This window comes from Vipera ursinii, assembly GCF_947247035.1.
Source record: "Vipera ursinii genome assembly, chromosome: 15".
Lineage (NCBI taxonomy): Eukaryota > Metazoa > Chordata > Lepidosauria > Squamata > Viperidae > Vipera > Vipera ursinii.
Window position 1 is genome coordinate 2,587,885 of NC_139528.1, and position 23,102 is coordinate 2,610,986.

Genomic DNA, 23,102 nt, shown 5'->3' on the forward strand with positions numbered 1-23,102 from the left:
AAACCACAGAGATAAAATGTCGTTTTTATTCCTTAAATAAACTTCCATCATCCGTCTTGCGTTTGGCACAGCAAAACCAATAATAATAATAATAATAATAATAATAATAATTGGGGAGCGGGAGTGGGTGAAGGAATAGTGTGCTTGCACACTTATAGACGTACAGAGAAGAGACGGGGGCCGGCCGACAAATCCTAAGAAGGAGACCGACATCAAGGAATTGGAGGGGGGGGGCGGGGGGAAACACGGAAAAAACTTGTGGAGTGTCCGAAATTTCAAGGGGGAAAACGGGGCGGCCAACAAGTCAGATGAGAAGGATGTAGAAATGTAGAGTCACTCACAGACACAGCAAAACAGACACGGCGGAGAATTAGAATTTAGGAGAAACCCCCAAATTGCAAACACATCAAAGACGACAAATTTTGCAAAAGTTGCAAAATTAAACTTGGGGGGTGGGGAGGGGGTGCCTCGATTCGTCCTCCCCACTCCCCCTCCGAAAAGAGTAAGACCTTCACTCGCTTTTGACGTCCCAATTTGATGGGAGGGGTGACGGGAGAAAACATATCCGCAAAACAGTCCTTTTAATCCGTACGTACGGGATATGTGGGAGCTTTGAGAAAATAATAAAGAAAGGGGGGGGCAGATTCACTCACACCCCCCCCCAGTAACAATAAAAGAGAAGGCACCAGAGGGGCCGAGAAGCAACTATATAGGCCAGTGGTGGCTCCTGAGGCAAATAAAATAATTCTCGTTGCTAATAAAACGACAAAAAACAGAGAGAGAGGAACTTACTCCCAGCGGCCAGCGCTGGCAGAAGCGATCAAAAAATAAAAGAGAGGGGGAAAAAAAATTCTTAAGGCCAAGTTTCTCAACTTTAGCCACTTTTAAGACGCGTGGACTTCAACTCCCAGAATTCCCCAGCCAGGGGGGATTCTGGGAGTTGGCGTCCGCCCGTCTTTAAAGTTGCCAAGTTTGAAAAAAAACAAAACAAAACACAGGCTTAGTTAGGGTGTAGTGTAATGGAAACTCGAAAAGCCCCTTTTTCTTTCCACTTAAATCTAGCAGAGTACTACGGATTAACTTCAGCGGTGTTTCTCAAGCGTGGGCATTTTAAAGAGGCGTGGACGTCAACTCCCAGAATTCCCCAGCCAGCCGAAGGGGGGGGGGGCGGGAATTCTGGGCCTTGAAGTCCACGCTTCTTAAAATTGCTCGGGTTGAGAAACGATGACTTCACAGGAGGAAAGCACAAACGGGGCATGCTAGGCTTAGCAAATTTGCAGACAAGGGGAGCTTCGACGCAGCGGGGCCGAAAGGAAACTTAAAATTAATGTCGGATCTGTTCCAACAGGCAGAGAGCGCAGGATCAAGAGGGGAAAGAGAAAAGCCAATTATTTGGGGAAGGGGCACAAACAGGAAGGAACGACACCCCCCCCTGCTCCTTCCGGCTCTGGGTAAATCAGAGAAGTCACAGGCAGAGATAAATACAGGAAAGGTCGGTCCCTTTGTAAATTCCGGGCGGAAGGAGAGAAGATTCAAGCCGTTTTCAGGGATCGGTAGTCGTCAAATCAGTGCATCTGGAACGGGCTGGATCCGTCACGGGTTTCCCCGCCGAGATTGGAGAGCAGAAGCTTCTGAAATCAGCACAAAAGGGGGGGGAAGGAGGAATTCAAGGCCGGGAGGGCAGCGCCGTGCACTCAAGGGGGTGGGCGGGGTGGGTGTTGTTTCAGCGAAGGAGTCCCGGTGAAGTCGGAGGACCGCTGATAAAACTGCAGCTCGCAGATCCTTTAGGGGGCCTGGAAGGAGTTGGAAGCGACCCCTGCGGCGGCGTTGGCCGCTGCCGTGCGGACCGTCTGGTTGGACAAAACGCCGGCGGCAAATTCGGCCTGAGCTTTTTGGAAGCTGGCGCCCGTCCGGCGGTAGAGAGAGTGGATCTGCGGGAGAAGAGAGGAAAGGGGGTCGGCTGGGGGGGGCGTGGACGAGCTGGATTTCATGGGTAGGAAGGTGAGAGAATTGGGGGGATCGTCCGGGATGCATCTCCGTTTGATCGGGAGGAACCGATCAAAATTCAGACAGTCCGCAATTTACAACTCGTTTAGTCACCAAACGTACAAAGGCCCTGAAAACAGGCGATTTGTGGCCGTTGTTCACACTGACGACCGTCGCAGCATCCCCGCGGTCACATGATCAAAAATTCAGACAACTGCCACCGACTCGTATTTATGACAGTCGCCGTGTCCCGGGGTCCCCTTTTGCCCCCCCTCTTGACGAGCAAAGTCAACGGGGGAAGCCAGATTCACTTAAGGACCGTCTGACTAACTTAACCACTGCAGTTATTCACTTAGCAAGCGTGGCAAAAAAAAAAAGTTGCAAAATGGGACGAAACCCCACTCATCTGACGTCTCGCTTAGCCACAAAAATTTTTTTGAGCTGCCTTGTGGTCGTAAGTCAAGGACTGCCTTTGCTGTCTGCTCTACTCACCCTTTTCAGCATGATGATGCCCAAGGTAGCAATTACAGTGAATGACACGGCTACTAGGGTCATGAAAATGCCCACCCCAGGGTGGCTTCTCAGGGCGCTGAAGGTGACGATCCAGCCGCTGAAAGACAGAGAGAGAGAGAGAGAGAGAGAGAGAGAGAGAGAGAGAGAGAGAGAAATAAAACCTCAAGATCCAACAGATCAGGAGGAGGAAAAGGAGGGCCATGCCACGATTGATGAGCCACGTTTGACCATCTCCCCAAACGCAGGAACGGAAAAGGAAAGACGCGCCTCTGATCTAGGCGCCAACCCAAGCTGACTGGGTTCCGCTTAGGATCCGTCTCTTACCTGAAGCCCCAACCGGGTATGCCAATGGCCTGAAGGACGTAGATCACGTCTTGGGCGAAGAAGATGAAGAAGAAGACGAAAAAGTTGAAAGAGCTGTCACTCCTGCCATAGGAAGGGAGGGAGAGAGAGAGAGAGATGGAGGAAAACAAATACGTCTTGCAAGGAAGACGCTGCTCTATTCGTTTATAGGGTTTTATTTGTATCCCTCCCTTATTTAATTTAATTTAATTTTAATTTAATAACACTTATATACCGCCCTTCTCCCTGAGGACTCAGGGCGGTTCACAGGGCAGAATAAAATAGCGAATACAAACATTAAAACAGGATTAAACAATAGCCCTAGTTAAGAACAATATAAATACAACGCTAAAAACCCCCAGAAAAATTAAAAAGCGAGAGATAAAACAACCCCAACACTCCCCCTCAGGCTAGGCCGGCTTGTACAAACAGAAATGTCTTAAGATCGCGACGAAAGGAGCGAAGATCGGGCGCCGTCCGGAGCTCTACCGGTAGCTGATTCCACAGCTCCGGAGCGCCCACAGAGAAGGATCTCCCCCTGGGGGCCACCAATCGACATTCTCTGATCGGTGGCACCCTGAGGAGGCCCTCTCTGTGGGAACGCACAGGGCGCAGGGAGCTTGATGCCGGCAGCAGATGTTCCCTGAGGTACTCCGGCCCCATGCCATGGAGTGCTTTGAATACCGTTACCAGTACCTTGAATCTCACCCGGAAGGCAACTGGCAACCAATGCAGCTCACGGAGCAGAGGTGTAACGTGGGAGTATCGGGAGACTCCCAACACCACTCTCGCGGCTGCATTCTGTACCAGTTGGAGCTTCCGAGTGGTCCTCAAGGGCAGCCCCATGTAGAGAGCGTTGCAGTAGTCCAGACGAGAGGACACGAGCGCATGAGTGACTGTGCATAGATCATCCCGGCTAAGATAGGGCCGCAACTGACGCACCAGGCGAACCTGTGCGAAGGCCCCCCTAGTCACGGCTCCTATATGATCTTCCAAGGTGAGCCGTGAATCTAGGAGGACCCCCAAGTTGCGAGCCCTATCTACGGGGGGTAATGATTCACCCCCCATAGCTAGAGATGGAATGTCCGAGTAAACCCGGGATGAAGGTATGCAAAGCCACTCAGTCTTGTCGGGGTTGAGCCGGAGTCTGTTCCTCCCCATCCAGACCCGAACCGCCTCCAGGCAACGGGACATCACGTTGAGGGCATCACTGGGGTGGTTTGGGGTCGAAAAGAAAAGTTGGGTATCATCAGCATACTGATGATACCCAACTCCAAAGCCACGAATGATCTCACCCAGCGGCTTCATGTAGATGTTGAACAGGAGAGGCGAGAGGACCGACCCCTGAGGAACTCCACAAATGAGAGACCTCGCGGTCGACCTCTGCCCCCCTGCCAACACCGACTGCGAACGTCCCAAGAGATAGGAGGAGAACCACTGTAAAACTGTGCCTCCCACTCCCAGTCCCCTGAGACGCCGCAGCAAGATACCATGGTCGATGGTATCGAAAGCCGCCGAGAGGTCTAATAGGACTAAGACAGAGGAATGCCCCCTGTCCCGAGCCCTCCAGAGATCATTCACCAGCGCGACCAATGCCGTCTCCGTGCTGTACCCGGGCCTGAAACCCGATTGGTACGGGTCTAGATAATCCGCTTCATCCAGGACCAGAGGGAGCTGATGCGCCACCACACTCTCAACAACCTTCGCAAGAAAGCGAAGGTTGGAGACAGGACGAAAGTTGTTCAATACAGCTGGGTCCAAGGCAGGCTTCTTGAGGAGAGGCCTCACCACCGCCTCCTTCAAGACGGCGGGGAAGATACCCTCACTCAAAGAAGCCGATATAACTGCCTGGAACCAGCTGCGTGTCCTCTCCCGGGCTGCATAAACCAGCCAGGAAGGGCACGGGTCCAGTAAACATGTGGTGGTGCTCAGCCTCCCCATGATCCTGTCCACTTCCTCCGGAGTCACAGAATCAAACTCCTCCCAGATGATATCGACAAGACCACCCGTGTCCTGATCGTCAGACTCTGCCCAGTCAGAATCCAAACCGGTCCGAATCCGAGCGATTTTGTCCGACAGATGTTGGTTAAACTCCTCGGCACGTCCCTGCAAGGGATCCTCCCTCACCTCCTGATTTAGGAGGGAGCGAGTCACCCTAAACAGGGCAGCCGGGCGATTATCTGCGGACGCAATAAGGGTGGCGAAGTGGTTGGACCTCGCCTCCCTAATTGCAGCGAGATAAGACCTAATATAGGCTCTTAGTCGCAATCGGTCGGGTTCGGATCGGCTGGCCCTCCAACCGCTCTCTAGGCCCCGTCTCCGACGCTTCATCTCCCGGAGCTCCGCAGAAAACCATGGAGCCCGACGGGATCTGCACCGGGTCAGGGGCCGCAAGGGTACAACTCGGTCAAGGGCCTCAGTGGCCGTCCTTTCCCAGGCTTCCACTAAGGCCTCGGCCGAGCTGTGAGCGAGGGAAGCAGGTGGGGACCCCAGCGCCGCCTGGAACCTCTGAGGATCCATTAAGCGTCTGGGGCGGTACCATTTGAGTGGTTCCAAACCCCCACGGCGGGGGGTGGCAAAACGGAAGACCAGCCGCAGGAGATGATGATCGGTCCATGACAGGGGCATAATAATTGGAGAGCCCCCACCAAGATCATCTAACCACCGTCCAGACAAGAAAACAAGGTCAAGGGTGTGGCCTCCTTCATGAGTCGGTCCCGTAATTACTTGCGTCAGGTCCATGGCCGTCATGGAAGCCATGAACTCCCGAGCCAACTCAGATGATCCTCCCAGCGATGGTAGGTTGAAGTCCCCCAAAACTATAAGTTTCGGGAACTCAACCACCAGCCCAGAGAGGACATCAAGCAGCTCAGGCAGGGCTGCTGCTGCGTGACTAGGCGAAAGGTACACCAGCAGCAAGCCCAACTGCGCACCAGGGCCGCATCTCAAAAAGAGAGACTCACACCCGACTGTCTGGGGAACGGTGGCCTCCCGCGGACACAAGGTCTCCCTCACAACAACAGCCACTCCCCCACCCCTACCCTGAGCCCGAGGCCGGTGCAGCACCCGGAAACCTGGTGGGCAAAGATCAACCAGAGGTACACCGCCCTCTGGGCCCAACCAGGTCTCCGTGATGCAAGCCAGGTCAGCCTGCTCACCCTCGACCAAGTCTCGAACGAGAGGAGCCTTATTAACGACCGACCTGGCATTCAAATACACCAGCCGGAGCTCAGGAGGCTGCTCATCCTCACTCCCGGGACCTCGGGGAGGTCTTATGTCTGCAACTAATTCAAGGTGCTGAACGTAAACAATAACACACCTTCCTCCTCTTTTTCCCTCCTGTCACAACCACCCTGTGGAGTGGGTTGGGCTGAGGGGGGGGGACTGGGCTCAAAGTCACCCAGCTGGCTTTCGTACCTAAGGCAGGACTAGAATTCTCAGTCTCCTGGTGATCAACCCGAAGTCCAACCAGCCAGCTTTCAGGTCTAAGGTGGAGCTAGAATTCACAGCCTCCTGGTGACTGGCCCAGTCACCCAGCCAAGTTTCATGCCTAAGGCAGGACTAGAACTCACCGTCTCCTGGTGATTGGCCCAAAGTCATCCAGTCGGTTTTCATGCCTAAGGCGGGACTAGAATTCACCCTTTCCTGGTGATTGGACCAAAGCCACCCAGCCGGCTTTATGTCTACGTCAGGACTAGAACTCACTGTCTCCTGGCGATTGGCCCACAGTCATCCAATCAGCTTTCATGCCTAAGGCAGAACTAGAGCTCACCGTCTCCTGGCGATTGGCCCAAAGTTACCCAGCTGGCTTTCGTGCCTAAGGCGGGACTAGAACTCACAGTCACCTAGTCAGTTCTAGTTTGCCAAACATTGTTACCTCCACATTCTCCTCCTCCTTCTGAAAGCCTGATCTAAACCATGGCTGATTCCTGCCCCGGGGCCACCCAGCAACAAAGCGGCGACGCCGATGTGCCCATTTTAGTGACCGTACCGGAAAGCTTTATACATGGGTCGATACCAGCAGATGAAGGAGCAGGGCATGAAAATCAAGGTCCAGAGGATGGAGAGGCCAAACCCGGAGCCGCCAGTGGATTCCACGCAGAACCAGATCAGGGAGGCAAGGAAGTTGATGAAAAGAGCCACAGCGCTGGCTGTCAAAAATTAAATACGAAACAGAACACAGGTCAGCAACTATGAGTAAGTGGGGGCCAGCCCAGCCCATAAAGAAAAATCAGCCGGGTCTTCGTCTACATTGCAGGAAGGATGCAGTTGAAATAGTCCTCGACTTACGACCGCAACGGAGCCCCAACATTTACGCCGCAAAGCGAGACATTTGTGAAGTGAGTTTTGCCCCATTTTACGACCTTCCTCACCCCAGAGGTGAAGTGAGCCTCTGCGGTTGTTAAGTCAGGAACACGGTCGTTAACCGAGTCTGGCTTCCCTGTTGACTCTGCTCGTCTGACGGTCGCGAAAAGGGATCACGTGGCCGCGGGAACGCCGCGACCGTCATAAATACGAGTCAATCGGCAAGCATCCGAATTCAGATCACGCAATCACGGGGGGGGGGGATGTTGCGACGGTCATCCAGTGCGAAAAACAGTCCCAAAACCTTTTTTTTTTGGTTAACTTTGAACAGGTCACCGTCGTAAGTCAAGGACTGCCCGTGTATAAATAAGATTTTTTTAAAAAAAAAATAGTGTAATTAAGTATAATTAACAGGCAAGAATGTTTTTGAGGATTGCGGGGGGAAAACAAATTTAAATAAGGACTCTGAAAACAGGATCTACGACAAGGTGATTGAGACCATCAATACTAGAAAAATGTTGATATTCCATTGCTATCTATCAAAATGCTAAGAAACGTACTGATTTAAGGTCGATAAAAGAGAATATTATTGGAAGAAGAGAAAATCAAGGGAAGCTACTAGGTGGATTGTGGAATTGTAGAAATGAATGGTTATTGTTTGTAAAGATAAACCCAGACCACACACGCCGGTTTACCAAATTATTCAGGGGATTCTGTTAAAAAAAATTAATAAAATATATTTAATTTTAAAAATAAAGATTTTTGCAAAAAAAAGGCTGGGAAAGTTCGCTCACCCATCCAGAGGTAGTACATGATGGTGACTGTTTTCTGAAACTCCACGGGAATCTCGACGGGAATATCCTGATAAAAACAGGGTTTTACCGGGCAGAAGGAAGGCAGCGGGGGCCAATTATTTGGCTTGGCTGTAAAGGAGAAAAAGAAGGTTTGGCTTTTGCATTTTTATTATTATTATTTTTATTATTATTATTTTTATTATTATTATTTTTATTATTATTATTATTATTATTATTATTATTATTATTATTATTATTATTTATTATTATTATTTTGGGGGGGCGGGGGGACCGGAAATTTCCAGGAGGCGGAATAGGACGCCGTTACCTGCTCCGCTGCCCAAAGCGGCATTCTGCAGCTCTCTCTCCCTTCGGTCCAATTCCTCGGCTTTCCGATTCAGCTCTTCTTGGCGTTTTAAGAGTTCGGCTTTCACCGCGGTGGTGGATTCCTAATCGGAAAGATAAAAGGGATTTACAGGATGGAGCTGCAGAGCCACCTGCTGGCCAGGTAGGGTATAGCGGCTTGATGCAGTTCAAGGCAGCTTGGCCGGGTCAGACTAAGTGCAAAGCATTGAAGTGGGAAAATCTTTCTTAAAATATATATCTATATCTATATCTATCTCCCAGGTTTGTTATTTTTTTCATAAATAAGTCAAGGGAGTGAACGAAACTAAGATTCTTCCCTTCTCCTATTTTCCTGTGAGGTAGGTTGGACTGAGAAGCAGGCCCGGCCCAGAGTCACCCAGCCGACTTTTGTGACTAAGGTGGGACTAGAATTCCCAGTCTCCTGGTGATTGGCCCAAGTCACCCAGCTGGCTTTCCTGCCTAAGGCAGGACTAGAACTCACCATCTCCTGGTGATTGGCCCAAAGTCACCCAGCTGGCTTTCCTGCCTAAGGCGGGACTAGAACTCACCGTCTCCTGGTGATTGGCCCAAGTCACCCAGCTGGCTTTCCTGCCTAAGGCGGGACTAGAACTCACCGTCTCCTGGTGATTGGCCCAAAGTCACCCAGCTGGCTTTCCTGCCTAAGGCGGGACTAGAACTCACCGTCTCCTGGTTTCTATCCTGGTGCCTTCACCACTAAGCCAAACTACCAATTTCACCAAAAAAAATTTGAAAATTTTACCCCAAAACCTTTACATTTTGATTTTTTTTACTGCTTCTTCAATTTTTTAAAAGCTCTCGTGAACAGGTTGACTCTCTCTCCTTACCTGGGTCCCGTACGAGCCGTAATTTCTGGGCTCCGCATTGTTATTTTTCTTGAGCGCCTCTGAGACAGGAACTGTGGGTGTAGAGGGGATTGTGGGAGCCGAGGCTGAGGGTTGGTATGGCGGAGGATTCTGCCCCAAGATGGGGGGGGGGGGAGAAAGAGAGAGAGAAATCTCAGAATTCTGCAGAATGCGACTCATTTAACAACCACCTTGCTTAAAATTCTGTTTCCAATTCTGGTCGTAAAGTAGAGGCTTATCTTTAAATCAGGTGGAATTCCAGAATTTCAATAGCTGCCTCTTAAAAAGGATGAAACAACAAGTTGCTCGTTCCCATCGCTGAGTAATCTTTCCCTACAGCCATAACAGGCTGGAGAGTCAACATTATGCCCATTTTACAGGTGGGGAACACTGAGGCCGCCGAGACCACAGATTAAGCCCCCCCCCCCGGTGGATTCTGAGCAGAACTAAAATTTTAATCAGGGCACTGAAGCTCGCTCTTAGCTCTGAGGGACTTTGGCTGACAAATCCTGGCACAAAGAGGTGGTAGGGGATTATAGCTTCTCCTGGAAGAAAAGCCAGCTCATGTTTCTAGGCCTCATGAAGGTAAGATTCTGAAAGCTCAGAGTGAGGGCCGTTTCAAGAATATCCCCACTGAAAGCAAACCCTGAAGGCACATAAAAATGCAAACTCAGCAATTCCCCAAAGGATCGAGCAAGCGACTCACCCCGGAGTTGTCAAAAGGATTATATACATCCAGAGTAGCATAATCCGTATTCGGCCGGTGCTGAATTATACCCGGATCCTTAGGAGAAGGAAAATAAAGAGAGAGGAGGTTAAAAAGAAAAACAAAAAAGGAAAATTTACTTTTATTTGTATCTTCCCTTCCTAAAAGGCAAGCCAAGTTTCTCTTCTATGGGCATTTTAAAGCAAAAGCCGAACTGAAGTGGCTAAACCTTTATTTCCAGCCTTCTCCCCTGTAAAATATATATTTCTCTCCGCCAAATTAGGAGGAATCTGATAGCCTTTTTTTCACATTTGATCCAAAAGCAGCAGCTTTCATTCACAGATTATCGGTTTTCTAGGTGGGAATTGATGCCAGGCTATTATTTTATTTATTGATCACAATTTTAACCCCTTGCTTCCCTTGCATTATAATGCACAAAGATGGGAAAAGGCAGAAATAGCCACAATGGAAATAGAATCGCATTTTCCTTCCTTTCTATCCAATTCTCTCTCCCTTCCTTCCTTTCTTGTCCCTCCCTCATTTCTTCCCTTTCCTATCCTTCCTCCCTTTTTCTTTCTCTTTCTTTCCTTCCTCTTCCTCTTTCTTTCACTTTTCACTAATTGCATGCCATGCAAAAGGGGGAAACCCCCCCCACTAAATAGACTTAACTAGCAAACAAGGTCAGCCACATTGCTCATTGTCTATTTATTGTGAAATAAGTTGGGGAAATTTTATTTCAACACTCTCTTAACAACGACAAAAGTGGATGGCCCCAAATCTCTGCCGGCTTGCAAAACAAAAGTAGTAAGCACTTTCTGAGATTATTTACAGAAACCAAGGGTATTCAAAAGGTGGCCCACATAAGGAAGGGACAGATGTAAAAAAGCAACATTATTTGAAGAGTCTCTTTTTTTTTCTCAAAAGCACAACGCAGTTTTAAAACTAAATTTGTGTCCTCCAGAGCGGGACCAACATCCCAAAAACAGAATTTTGGCCAGTGGAGTTAAAAGGAGTGATTGTGTGATAAACACAAAAGCCCTTTTTATCTCTTGGGCAACAGGCAAAATTTTGCTAATTCTCTTTTTTTTCCTCTCCTAATGGAAGAGGAACTTATATAAAACATCTGATTGCCGAGAGCTCGTTACTCCTGCACAGATTTGAGCAGAAACAGAGACACAAGATTCATTTTGACAGGCTTGGCTCGTTGTCCTAAAGGTGGTTTGTGTGAGCTGGGTTCCATCATGGCTTACTTTCCAAACTATTATTAAAGCAAGGAACAGGGGGGGTGGGGAAGCCAATGCAAGGAAGGAGAGGAGGGAGGGGGCAGGGAAGGAAGCAATGAAAGAAGGAAGGAAGGAAGGTGAGAGGGAGGAGAAAGAGAAAGAGAGAAAGGAAGGATGGATGGATAACCGAAGAAGGAAGAGACCTTGGAGGTCTTCTAGTCCAACCCTCTGCAGAAGGAAGGAAGGAAGGAAGGAAGGAAGGAAGGAAGGAAGGAAGGAAGGAAGGAAGGAAGGAAGGAAGGAAGGAAGGTTTTTTCCCCATTTTTTGAGCTCTCCAACATCCCCCAGGACACATTCGATGGGGCCAAAAAAAATGAAAAAGTCAGTCCTGTTTTCATGCTACCTCCCCTCCCCTGAGGACTAGAATCTTCAGCTTTCCACCTTTACAAGGCAGAGCACAGTATTTAATTTGACTTTCAACCAAGCCAAGGCAGTGGGGCCTCCAAAGGCCCGGCCCGGCATCCCACCCTCACCCAAAGAAATTCCTGGTGTGTGTGTGTATGTGTGGGATGGGCAGCCCTCCCCCTCTTTACTCAGGCGACAGCTCTACCTCGCAGGCTTGTTGTGAGCAGTCGGGAACTAAAGAAGGGAGGGCCTGGGAAGAAAGGCGGGGGAGGAATCCCCCCCCCAGCCCTCCAATCCCCTGCCTCTTACCTTGAGCTGGGAGGATGAAAAATGCAGAAAGCCAGGATGGGATGGGGGGGGGTTCACACACACACACAACCTCCCAGTAACGTGGGAACGCAACCCGGGGTCAAGATGCAGGCAAAGAGCCCGGGAGCAGGCTGGGACGAGCCAGGGAGGGAAGGACCCCGTGTTTACCCCAGACCGGGGGTGGGGAAGGGAACCCCCACCCCATAATCCCCTCCTTTCCCACGCTACGCACCTGGAAGGGATTCCCCGCCTCTCCCTCGAAGGGGTTCCCCCCGCCGTTCTGGCTCATGCCTGCTCTTCTCCCTGGCTGCCTCCCCTCCCGCCGCGACGGCTCCTCCGACGGCCGCTTCTTCCGCAGAGACGCTCGGCGCCGATTGGTCGGCCGGGCCCTGCGCGTCTCACGCGCAAGATGGGTGGGGGAAGTCCCAGGCGCGTGACGGGCGGCGGCGGCGGCGTGACGTCGGGAGAGGGAGGGGGGAAAGGGTGGCTCGCGGCGCGCGAGGAGCCACGGGAAACGTAGTCCGCGCCGGGACCCAAGCAGAGGTTTGTCCTTTTAAAATATAACATACGTTTAAACATGCTCTGTATACAACATACGTATAGACCTCCAGCCTTACACGTTAAGTGACGTGTATCAATACGAATCACTGTCCGGCTTGAATGTGTGCTCAAGTACTGATAATAATAAACCTTTATTGTCAAAGGTTTATATACAAATATAATAAACTTAAACTTAAAGTACATGTGTACATTGAGATTAGCTGAGCCTTCCCCCCCCCCCGCTCTCTCCCAACACACACATTGCTCGAGCGATTGAAAATCACCGCCTCCTTCACACAGGTACCACAAAGGTGTGGCGGAATTGCAGGGTGAGAGAGAGAGAGAGAGAGGGAGAGGGGGGGGAGAGAGAGAGAGAGAGAGAGCGCAAACATCAAAAATGAAATTTAGTTGCCTGCTCTCAAAGTGGCACACATACATGACACACACCTAACCATACTATATACACATACGTATAGACCCACACCCCTACAAATATTATTTGAGAAAGTGAGAGAGTGATGAAAGAGGGAGAGTTAGAGTGAGACAGAAAGAGTGAAAGTGTGTGTGTGTCTGTGTGTGTGTGTGTGTGTGTGAGAGAGAGAGAGAGAGAGAGAGAAACTTTTATTGTCATTTTTTTTTACTGCGGGCACAACGGCACACATTGAAAATGAAATTTAGTTGCCTGCTCTCAAAGTGGCACACATACATGACACACACCTAACCATATTATATACACATACGTATAGACCCACACCCCTACAAATATTATTTGAGAGAAAGTGAGAGAGTGATGAAAGAGGGAAAGGGAGAGTTAGAGTGAGACAGAAAGAGTGAAAGAGTGTGTGTGTGTGTGTGTGTGTGTGTGTGTGTGTGTGTGTGAGAGAGAGAGAGAGAGAGAGAGAGAGAGAGAGAGAGAGAGAGAGAGAGAGAGAGAGAGAGAGAACTTTTATTGTCATTTTTTTTACTGCGGGCACACATTGAAAATGAAATTTAGTTGCCTGCTCTCAAAGTGGCACACATACATGACACACACCTAACCATACTATATACACATATGTATAGACCCACACCCCTACAAATATTATTTGAGAAAGTGAGAGAGAGTGATGAAAGAGGGAAAGGGAGAGGGAGAGTTAGAGAGTGAGACAGAAAGAGTGAAAGTGTGTGTGTGTGTGTGTGTGTGTGAGAGAGAGAGAGAGAGAGAGAGAGAGACTGCTTCCTGATCAGTCACAGACCTCTCTTCACCCCAGTTCACTCACAAAGTTGTGGCGTTTCAGAAAGAAAACCAGACAAGAGAAAACACAACGCACCACCTTCAGCAGCTCAATGAAAGACAAGGTTTTAATCTAATGAATAAATTACATCAATTTAATTCCAGTCCGCGTTTCTGGGCAAGGGTAGACGGAGAGAGGTGGGATGTGGGTGGTGAAGGGCAGAGGTAGCGATGTACAGGTGGTCCTCGACTTAACAACAGCCCCCTTAGCGACCATTCCAAGTTACAAGGGCACTGGAAAAGAGTGATGGCCCTATAAGCATTGTACAGGTAGTCCTCGACTTCACGACCACAACAGGGCCCCAAATTTCTGTGGCTAGGCGAGACATTTCAGTGGGTTCTGCCCCATTCTACGACCTTCCTTGCCGTTTTTCACAGGTGCCACCTCTGTAGCACACACACACACACACACACACACACACCCAGGATCACGTGATCAGAATTCAGACGCTTGGCAACCGATTCGAACTTATGACGGTCGCAGCGTCCCGGGGTCACGTTATATCGCGACCTTCCGGCAAGCAAAGTCACCGGATTCACTTAGTGACTGGATCGCTAACTTATGAACTGCAGGGATTCCCTTACGTGCGGCGATGGGGCCAACCTCACTGAAATGTCTCACTCAAGCCACAGAAATGTGGGGCCCCGTTGCGGTCGTTCAGTCGAGGACTGCCTGTACCACGGTTATAAGGCCACCTCTTGACAAGGCCGCCCTATTATGGTCTTCTCAGCAGCCTTCCTCCAAAGCCAAGATGAGCCACTTCCCACGTTGTACGAGACGGCGAAGCGGCCTTAGACAAATCCGGCGGTCCCGCTACCCAGAGACTTCTCTCTCCTGCATCCTCAGAAAAGGCGTCGCTCACATCATCCGACACTGCCCCAGGCGTGGGAAAGACTGCACTGGGCTCCGGAGGGTGGTTCGCAGGGAGCCCAAATCCATCCCTGCAAAGCTGGGGAAGTTGGAAGGGGCTGGCAAGGCCCCGTTGGGTTGTTTGATGCTCAGAAGTTCTCGGGGGAGCTGGGGCTTCCCCCCCGTGGCTCCCAACTGCTTTTCATCAGCCGGGTTCTGAGAGAAGGAGGGAAAGGGGGAGAAAGGGAAAGATCAGAAGAGACAGAAAGTCCGAAAGTGGCGTGATGTGCCTCACGAGCTCTGGTGGGCGTCAGCCGGCCAGAGTCGCCTTGTACGGGAGATGGGCGGCGTCAAAATGTGGTTTTTATTGCTCAATAGTAGCAACTGTGAGAGGGATCTGGGAGTCCTAGTGGACGATCCCTTAGATAGGAGCCAGCCCTGTGCTGCAGCTGCCATAAAAGCCAACACAGTGCTGGGCTGCATTAAGAGAGGGAGAGAATCAAAGTCACCTGAAGTGTTAATACCACTTTACAAGGCCTTGGTAAGGCCACCCTTGGAATATTGCACCCAGATTTGGTCACCACAATGTAAACAAGATGTTGAGACTCCAGAAAGAGTACAGAGAAGAGCAACAAAGATGATTGGGGGACTGGAGGACAAAACATATAGGGAACGGTTGCTGGAATTGGGAATGTCTAGTTTAATGAAGAGAAGGATGAGGGGGGGACATGATAGCAGTCTTCCAATATCTCAGGGGCTGCCCCAAAGAAGAGGGAGTCAAGCTATTCTCCAAAGCGCCTGAAGGCAGAAGAAGCAACGGATGGAAACTAATCAAAGATAGAAGCAACCTAGAAATAAGGAGAAACTTCCTAACAGTGAGGGCAATTAACCAGTGGAACAACCGGCCTCCAGAAGCTGTGAATGCTCCAACATTGAAAGTTTGAAAGAAGAGACTGGACAGCCATTTGTCTGAAATGGTATAGGGCTGTGGTGGCGACCCTATGGCACAGGTGCCACAGGTGGCCCGCAGAGCCCTTTCTGTGGGCACGCGTGCCGTCGCCCCAGTCCTAGGCCTTCAGCTGGGTTTTATAAAACTTTTTTGCTTTAGGCTTCCGCCGCCGTGTACAAAAAAAAAAAGGTTCAATCAATCAATTTCAACTTCTCGTGGGAAAGAAAGTTCTCGCAAAGTTGGAATTGATTGATTGAACTTTTCAGTCCCACCCAGTCTGCCGTGACCACTGCAGCCACGCCCACCCAAAGGGCCATGCCCACCTGGCACCTGATGATACATAAGTGGGTTTCCTGCCCGAACAGGGGGTTGGACTACATGACCTCCAAGGTCCCTTCCAACTTTATTATTATTATGTGATTCTGGGACACTGCAACTGTCATAAATATGAGTCAGCTGACAAGCGCCTGAATTTTGACCGTGTGACCAGGGGGATGTTGAGAAGGTCGTGTGAAACAACGGTCCTCAATCATTTTTTTTCCAGTGTTAACTTCGGTCACTGAACGAATAGTTGTAAGCCGAGGATTTATCTGTATTTATTAATCTGGCCGTAATTTGAGGACTTCCTGGAATTTGTAGCAGAAAAGCAGGTCCTTTCAGAAGAGAAAATCTCACCTTTGGGAGATTGTATTTCTCCCGCAAATGGCTTCTTAGAGAAGCACGCTGGGCTTTCTGCCGAGCAAAGGCTGCGTCCCGTTCGGCCCTGGAGATGGAGGAAGAGGAGGAGAGGGTTTCAGGGAGAGGCGAAAGGAAACAACAAAAGTGCGTGACATCCAACCTCTCACACCCCTCTCGAACACACATCCAGGCACTGTTTCCCCTGAAAAATCCTCCCTGCTTTTTATGTTTCTTCGACAGAATTGGAGATTTCTTACCCCACAGCATATAAGAAGATAACAACAGGTTTTATTCCCAGCCGTTTATACGGTAATAGGCAAAGGAAATCAACTCTGGAAGTTGGCACTGTGAAACTGACTAGATCAAATGCAGTGCTCTGGTACGAATGCCACGAAATTGACTAGAGAGCAAAAAGGCAAGGAGAGAGGATGAAGGGATACCTATCGGTCTATTCCTTCCTTCCTTCCTTCCCTTCCTCTCTCCCCATTTCCATCTGTCTCTTCCCTTCCTTTCCTTCCTGTTTTATCTATTATCTATATCTAATTACCTATCCTCTATCTATCCTTACCTTACCTTCCTCATGTTTGTCTCTTCCCTTTGATTCCTTTCCTTTCCCTATGTCCCTGTCTATTTATCTATCTATCCACCCTTCCCTTTCCTCCCTCCGTTTATCCATTATCCATCCATCCATCCATCCATCCATCCATCCATCCATGTCTGTCTGTCTGTCTGTCTGTCTGTCTGTCTGTCTGTCTGTCTATCTATCTATCTATCTATCTATCTATCTATCTATCTATCTATCTATCTATCTATCTATCTGTTCGATTTCCAACAGAGTTTATTTGGCTGCCTCATATTTATAGCGAAGGAGAAGAGCGCTTACTTCTGCCTTGGCTGAGCCTGCATCTTGACTGGCTCCCAGCTGTGGCTTCTCTGGACACCCATGTCTTTCTCCTTGGTGGAATCTGTTGCCAAGCCGCACAACAGTTGTTTGACTGCGTCCCCAAACCCGGATCTCATGGTAAGGACAGGAGCCGAGGGGAGAAGAGGCCGTTTGGCACCAGAACTGAAAAGCAACACAAAGCAGCTTCATAAAGACGCATCCAAAACTTTCTCCCTTCATCGGAACCAAAGCAGAGACTTGGTTGGTATTCCCATTTTCCATAAAAACGATGGGACTCACACATAAAAATCTCCCAATCGTTCAGCTTCTCTCTCTTCTCTTGGGGTAGATAGATCTTCGCTCTCTGAACGTGCCCAAAGGATGATTCAAGTCTTGCCTGCTCGAGTTCTTTTAAGTGGAGATCAGGAGCAAGGAGGCTTTCCTTGATCCATTCGTGTGACAGCTGGTGAGACTCAGTGGGCAGATGGTACGGTGAGTAGAGCTATCGGGAAGATCACTAGGTTCGTGCCCTTCTCTGGAGGACAAACAGCTTCAGGCATTCAGTCTTTCTCAGATAAACAGCAAGTGGCTGGTCCTTAATGGATTTGGGCCCGAGAGAGCCACAGCTAAAAGCAGATCCAAACTAGCTTTTTTGTTGTTTTTTAAGCGTTGAGTGCTAGTCTGTAATACCTTGTAGCACCTTAAGGACAAATAAATTTATTACAGGCAGGAGGAAGAGGGACAGTTTGGGTTAAGGCAGGAGGCTAAAAACCGGGAGACTGTGAGTTCTAGTCTTGCCTCCGGTGGCCTTTGGACCAGCCAATTTTATTTTTTTTAGCCCTAAGGAGGAGGCAATAACAAACCTCTTCTGAAAAACCTTGCCAGGAAAACTGCAGGGGTTTTTGTCCAGGCAGTCTCCAAAGATTGGCCATGATTGAAAAGAAAGAAGCTAGGTAGATAGATAATGTATATAATAGATAGAGCATATATTAGATAGATAGATAGATAGATAGATAGATAGATATAGATAGATAGATAGACAGACAAGTAGGTTGATAGACAGACAAGATAGGTAGATAATGTATATATATATATATATATGATAGATAGATAGATAGATAGATAATGTATATATATATACTGCTCAAAAAAATAAAGGGAACACAAGATAAGACATCCTATTAAATACAGTACATTGTGTTGTTTAAGTGTTCCCTTTATTTTTCTGAGCAGTATATAGATGATATAGATATTAGAGATAGACAGAGAGAAGAACCCACAATTCCTCAACATAGAATACCAATAGCTCTTAGACTTATATACCGCTTCACAGCGCTTTACAGCCCACTCCAAGAGTCAGCCTGTTGCCCCCAACCACCTGGGTCCTCATTTTAGCGACCCGGGCAGGACAGAAAGCAAGAGTCAACCTTGAGCCAGTCAGGATTGACCTCCTGGCGTTGAGCGTTGAGTTAGCCTGCAGTACGACCACATTCTAAGCCACTGCGCCACCACGGCTCTAGCCCTAGAAACCATTCATTCAAATAACCGCCACAGGAACAGCACCAGCAGCTGCGAACTGAACTGGGGAAAAAAAAGGTTTCTCAGCTCAAATAAGATTTTCCAAAAGGCTGGCGCCGTCTGTACGAAAACTGCCTATGGGTGCAGGCCACTGATCTGTGGTTCGTTTTCAACTATTGGGGTCAAGCAAAACTTGGAACGTCCACATCCTGGGGCTGTTGGCTGCCTTAAAGGCACCCTGAACACGATGACACACAATCCCACCGAGAGGGATAAAAGCTGAAGGGCAGGCTACAGCTGGTGGGACTTGGGTTTTAAGCTTCTTACATCAAGCATTGAAAGGGGGGGGGAGGAAGAGGAAGCCGTTGAATAGATGGGTGGGCTTATAGCACATCACAGTCTCAACTCCCCTATTTTCTTGAACTGAATTTTAGCCTTAAATCGTCTCCAGCTTAGGTGCCCTTCTCTGAAACAGCGCTGAAAAGAGTGTAGCGTAGAAGTTACAAAGAAAAGTTGACAAATGAGCTGTTGGCCTATAGCCCTCAACTTAGGACCACAATAAGGAGAATTTTGGTTGTTAAGCAAGGCATTTGTTAATTGAGTGACTCCTGGTGTTACCACCTTTTTTTTGTGTGTGCGTTAAGCAAACGTTTCTTTCTTTCCTTTTTTTTAAATGCTGGTTTGAATCTCACTTGATCTTGCCGATTTGCAAAGCTGAAGAAAAATCTAGCCGTCCGGGATTATATGCTTTTTATACAAAATGGACAACCGGGGCACTTACAATGTTTTCTTACAATGTTTTCTCCAGATCTAATACTGCATTTGTCCCGATCAAAAATATTGTGTGTTAAAAAGAAAAAAAAGGGAAAAAAAAGAAAGAGAAAGCAAATGGATAAAATTTTCCTATCCCAAACAGAAGCACATTGGGACAGAGAAGAACCCAACTGGACAACTAGAATCTTATCAGTTCTGCTGGAAATAATAATAATAATAATAATAATAATAATAATAATAATAATAATAATAATAATAATAATAGTCGTCCTTGGTAAGGACTTAATAGGTAGACAAAAATGCCAAATCTAGTCTGAACATCTGGCTGACTGTGCAATAATCAATAATAGTAGTTGGTTGCACACTCATCCAGATGTTTAGACAGGATTTGGCATTTTTGTCCATTTCCAAGGACCTGGGATAGGTGATGGTGTTAAAGGTCTCATTAGAGGATTTAAGCTGCTCCCAAAGAAGTTGCCTATTGCAATTGACCAATAGGGATTTTGTCAATGCCGACGGTGTTCAAGTGGCGCTCCAAATTATTATTCTAGTTCATCACACAGCCACAGTCAAGACGTATAGACTGGATCTGGCATTATTATTATTATTTGCAAGGAGGGAAGAGATGAGAGGGAAGAGAGAGGCAAGCGTTAACACCCACGGAGCAAAGCATTCATTGACATGGTCTTTTATTTCCCCCCACACACACCAAGACTATACAAAATTCATATAAAATTCCGTCACTTGAAACAGGAGGCTGTTTGTTCTCCAAAAATAACAGACCAACAACCGCTAAATCCACGCAGGGCCGAGAGGACAGGAGGGGGCCGAGGGTAGCATTATTTACAGGGGGAGGGAAATGTCACAAGATATGCCATGTGTTTTATATATGTATATGTATATATATAATTTATATATACATATATATAAATATAGAGATATTTTACAGACTATTTCACATATCCACAAGCTTTATATGATAACAAAAAGGAAGGGAACCTGGAAGAGGAGAACTCAAGGTTTGTTCTTTTTCTGTATTCCTTCAGACGGTCGAAAAGCACCCAAAATGGAGAAGACATGCCAGCCACCACAGGGGCCAAATAAAGTTGGGAGGGTCGGGAAACGAAGCCCAGAGGCCCGATGGGTCACCGGCTGATGTCCCGGTTCGAATCCCAAGCTTTGGGGGTGGGCTGTAGCTGGAGGGCACTGAAGAAGGGGTGCGTCAGGGCTTCGGATAGGGTCAGCCGTTTGGCCGGCTCATATTCTAGCATGCCCTCCAGAAGGTCGAAGAGCTGGTGGTGTTCTTCGGCTTCAGACGCCAAGTATCTCTGGAAAGAGAAGCGGAGAGGACTGGCTAGGAGGGAGGGAGGGAGGGAGGGGGTGGTGTGTGTGTGTGGGTGGTGGTGGTGTGTGTGTGGGGGGTGTGTGTTAAAAATGAAAAGCTGGTGGCTGGGGGGGGGAACAGCCTGGCGAGTTCTCCTTGGTTGGAGGGGAAAGGCTGGGGGGGGGTTGTCAAGAGAGTGCATTCCTGCAGGATGGTTGAGCTAGAGGACCTCTTAAGGTCCCTCCCGCTTCTGTGTTTTTATAGCTGGAGGAGGAGGAGGAGGAGGAGGAGGAGGAGGCACGGACAAGGGCAAATTACAGGCAGTCCTCCTTTGTTTAGTGACCCTTCCAAAGTTACCACGGACGCTGAAAAAAAAAAGTGACTTTTGGCTGTTTTTCAGACTTTACGGCAGCTGCGGTGTCCCCGTGATCCAAAATTTGGACCCTTGGCAACCGGCGTGTATTTATCACCTTATGTTACGCGTTCTTAACGGTTTCCTGAAGAAATCAAAGTCGGTTGGGGCGGTGGAACGCGTGGACAGGCCCCGGCTTACCCGGAGCGGCTTGCAATTTTCGCGCACGTAGCGCCCGGCAGAGGTGTTTTCATCCCAGTCCAAATGTCCGTGGTAGAAATATTTCTGCTTCCTGTCCAGGTTTGGGGGGGGGAGGGGGGGAGGGAGGGAGGGAGAGAGAGAGAGAGAAGGAAACATTTCAAGAAACCACCAGAGATGCAAAGGGCCAGTGTGCTTGTGGCTCCTTATTTTTTTTTTATCAAGCATACAAAGGTAAATCCTAGATTTATGGTTTAGCGAACATTGGGAGAGAGAAGGGAGGGAAAAGGAGGACTGTGGGGTCTTTGATGCTTGGAGGAGGAGGAGGAGGAGGAGGAAAGGGAGGGAAGGAGGAGGAGAAAAAGGAAGGGGGAGGAGGAGGAGGAGAAAAGGGAAGGGGAGGGAGGAGGAGGGAAGGGAGAGAGGGAAGGAGGAGAAGGAGAAAAGGGAGAGGGAGGAAGGAGGAGGGAGGGGAGGAGGAGGGAAGGGAGGGAGGGAGTAAGTAGGAGAAAAGAGAGAGGGAGGGGAAGAGGAGGGAAGGAGAGAGGGAGGGAAGGAAGGAAGAAGAAAGGCGAAGAACTGTGGGGTCCTTGGTGATCTCCGAACTTGGTAACATTATCAGTGCTCGAAGGGAACGGGCTTTGCGGAAGGGAGGAAGGAGAGAAAAAGGGAGATGAAAGAGAGGACACAGAGAAGGAGGTGGGAGAAAGGGACTGTGGGGTCCTTGGCCCTCTCAGAGCCTGCTGGTTTTCCGGCAGACCTTTCATGACCCAACCGGGTCATCTCATCAGTGCTGGGAGACGGTGAGCTTTGCTGACGTTACCTAGTTTGGCTCTTGAAATGTCTGCCGGAAAACCCACCCACCCACCCCCCAGGCTCAGAGAGTGCCAAGGACCCCTCAGTTCAACCCCGGGCTACCAACCGTCTCTTCTGCCCGTCTCAATTTCCTTTCCTAATCCGAAGCGGGGTGCAGCCACCTGAGTTCCGAGCCTTTTCCACCTTCCCTGAGGATCAGGGTCCCCTCCTTCCTTTGCCCCCCCCCCAACACTCTACCTCGTTTTTCGGATCATCCGCGACGGGATGGGGCCGAGGATCCGCTCCATCATAGCCAGATGCTCGCGATTGTCATGGGTCTACAAGGGGGGGGGGAGTTTTAGTTGGTTAAAAAAAAAAAAGATCAAACGAAGACCCGGAGCTCCCCGATCCGTTAGGGCTCACCCTTCCATCCTGCCTCCAACGGCCTGGGATGGGTTCCTACCTGCCAGACTCACCTGGAACAAGGTGAAGCCCATGTAATACTCAAAGATAATGCAGCCAATGCTCCAAACGTCGCAGGGCTGGGTCCAGCCGAGTTCTGTTGGAGCAAAAAAAATAAAAATAAGGAGTTTCAGAGTCCCCGCTCGTGGTATTCGCAGTCTGACCCGGAGCCGGGAGGGGCAGCAAGGCACAACACAGACCTAAAATGACCTCGGGTGCCCGGTAATGCCGTGTAGAGACAATGGTGCTGTGGTGCTCGTGGTCAAAAGTGGCACTGCCAAAATCCACCACCCGAATGGCCGTGTTCTTGATGCTGCGCTCGTCTCGTTTCTTGGAGAGGAGGGGAGGGGAAGGGAGGAGAGGAGACAGGGGGGAGGGAAGTTGAGACTTAGCGGCACGGACAAGGTTCTCCCACCTCCGGGCGGTTTTAGAGGCCCAACCCAAAGTAGCGCGAAGGGGGGGGGGAGAGGGAGGCCACACCAGAGAAGGTGACGTTCCCCAGGGGAGCCAAGCTCACCTTCTCCAGGTTGTAGGTCATCTCGTAGTCCGAGTTGACAAAGAGGATGTTCTCCGGCTTGAGGTCGGTATGGGTGAGCTTGTTCTCATGTAGAACTGCAGGGAAGAGACAGTGTAAAAGAGAGGGAAGGAGGGAGGGAGGGAGGGAGGGAAGGAAGGAAGGAAGGAAGGAAGGAAG

General features: G+C 49.3%; 2 protein-coding genes across 2 annotated transcripts in view; both read right to left on the reverse strand.

The window, feature by feature from the left end:
- Positions 1-4: 4 nt before the first annotated feature.
- SCAMP3 (secretory carrier membrane protein 3) lies at positions 5-12,269 on the reverse strand. The gene is made up of 9 exons (XM_083374386.1): positions 12,045-12,269; positions 9,876-9,953; positions 9,152-9,280; positions 8,269-8,389; positions 7,941-8,069; positions 6,833-6,992; positions 2,824-2,925; positions 2,479-2,596; positions 5-1,931 (listed from the first exon to the last, which is right to left on the reverse strand). The coding sequence occupies exons 1-9, from the start codon at positions 12,099-12,101 to the stop codon at positions 1,785-1,787; spliced, it is 1,041 nt and encodes a 346-aa protein (XP_083230512.1). The 5' UTR covers positions 12,102-12,269; the 3' UTR covers positions 5-1,784.
- Positions 12,270-13,675: 1,406 nt separating this feature from the next.
- Positions 13,676-23,102, reverse strand: part of CLK2 (CDC like kinase 2) — a gene marked incomplete at its 5' end in the record, with an annotated part of 10,488 nt that continues 1,061 nt past the window's right edge. The window contains 9 exons of the mRNA XM_083373948.1: positions 13,676-14,691; positions 16,100-16,187; positions 16,986-17,168; positions 17,286-20,605; positions 21,155-21,245; positions 22,205-22,284; positions 22,423-22,505; positions 22,609-22,738; positions 22,926-23,020. Of these exons, the coding sequence (XP_083230074.1) occupies positions 20,423-20,605; positions 21,155-21,245; positions 22,205-22,284; positions 22,423-22,505; positions 22,609-22,738; positions 22,926-23,020 (662 nt within the window). The 3' untranslated portion in view covers positions 13,676-14,691; positions 16,100-16,187; positions 16,986-17,168; positions 17,286-20,422. The remainder of the gene's footprint in view (positions 14,692-16,099; positions 16,188-16,985; positions 17,169-17,285; positions 20,606-21,154; positions 21,246-22,204; positions 22,285-22,422; positions 22,506-22,608; positions 22,739-22,925; positions 23,021-23,102) is intronic.

Bases quoted from the DNA above. Each gene is read 5' to 3' on its own strand.
- SCAMP3 (XM_083374386.1), bottom strand. From the start codon at position 12,101: ATGAGCCAGAACGGCGGGGGGAACCCCTTCGAGGGAGAGGCGGGGAAT. The intron at 8,390-9,151 runs GTAAGGAGAGAG...CTTTCCGATTAG, and splicing joins ACGGCTCGTACGGGACCCAG to GAATCCACCACCGCGGTGAA. The intron at 2,926-6,832 runs GTACGGTCACTA...TTCCTATGGCAG, and splicing joins CCCATGTATAAAGCTTTCCG to GAGTGACAGCTCTTTCAACT.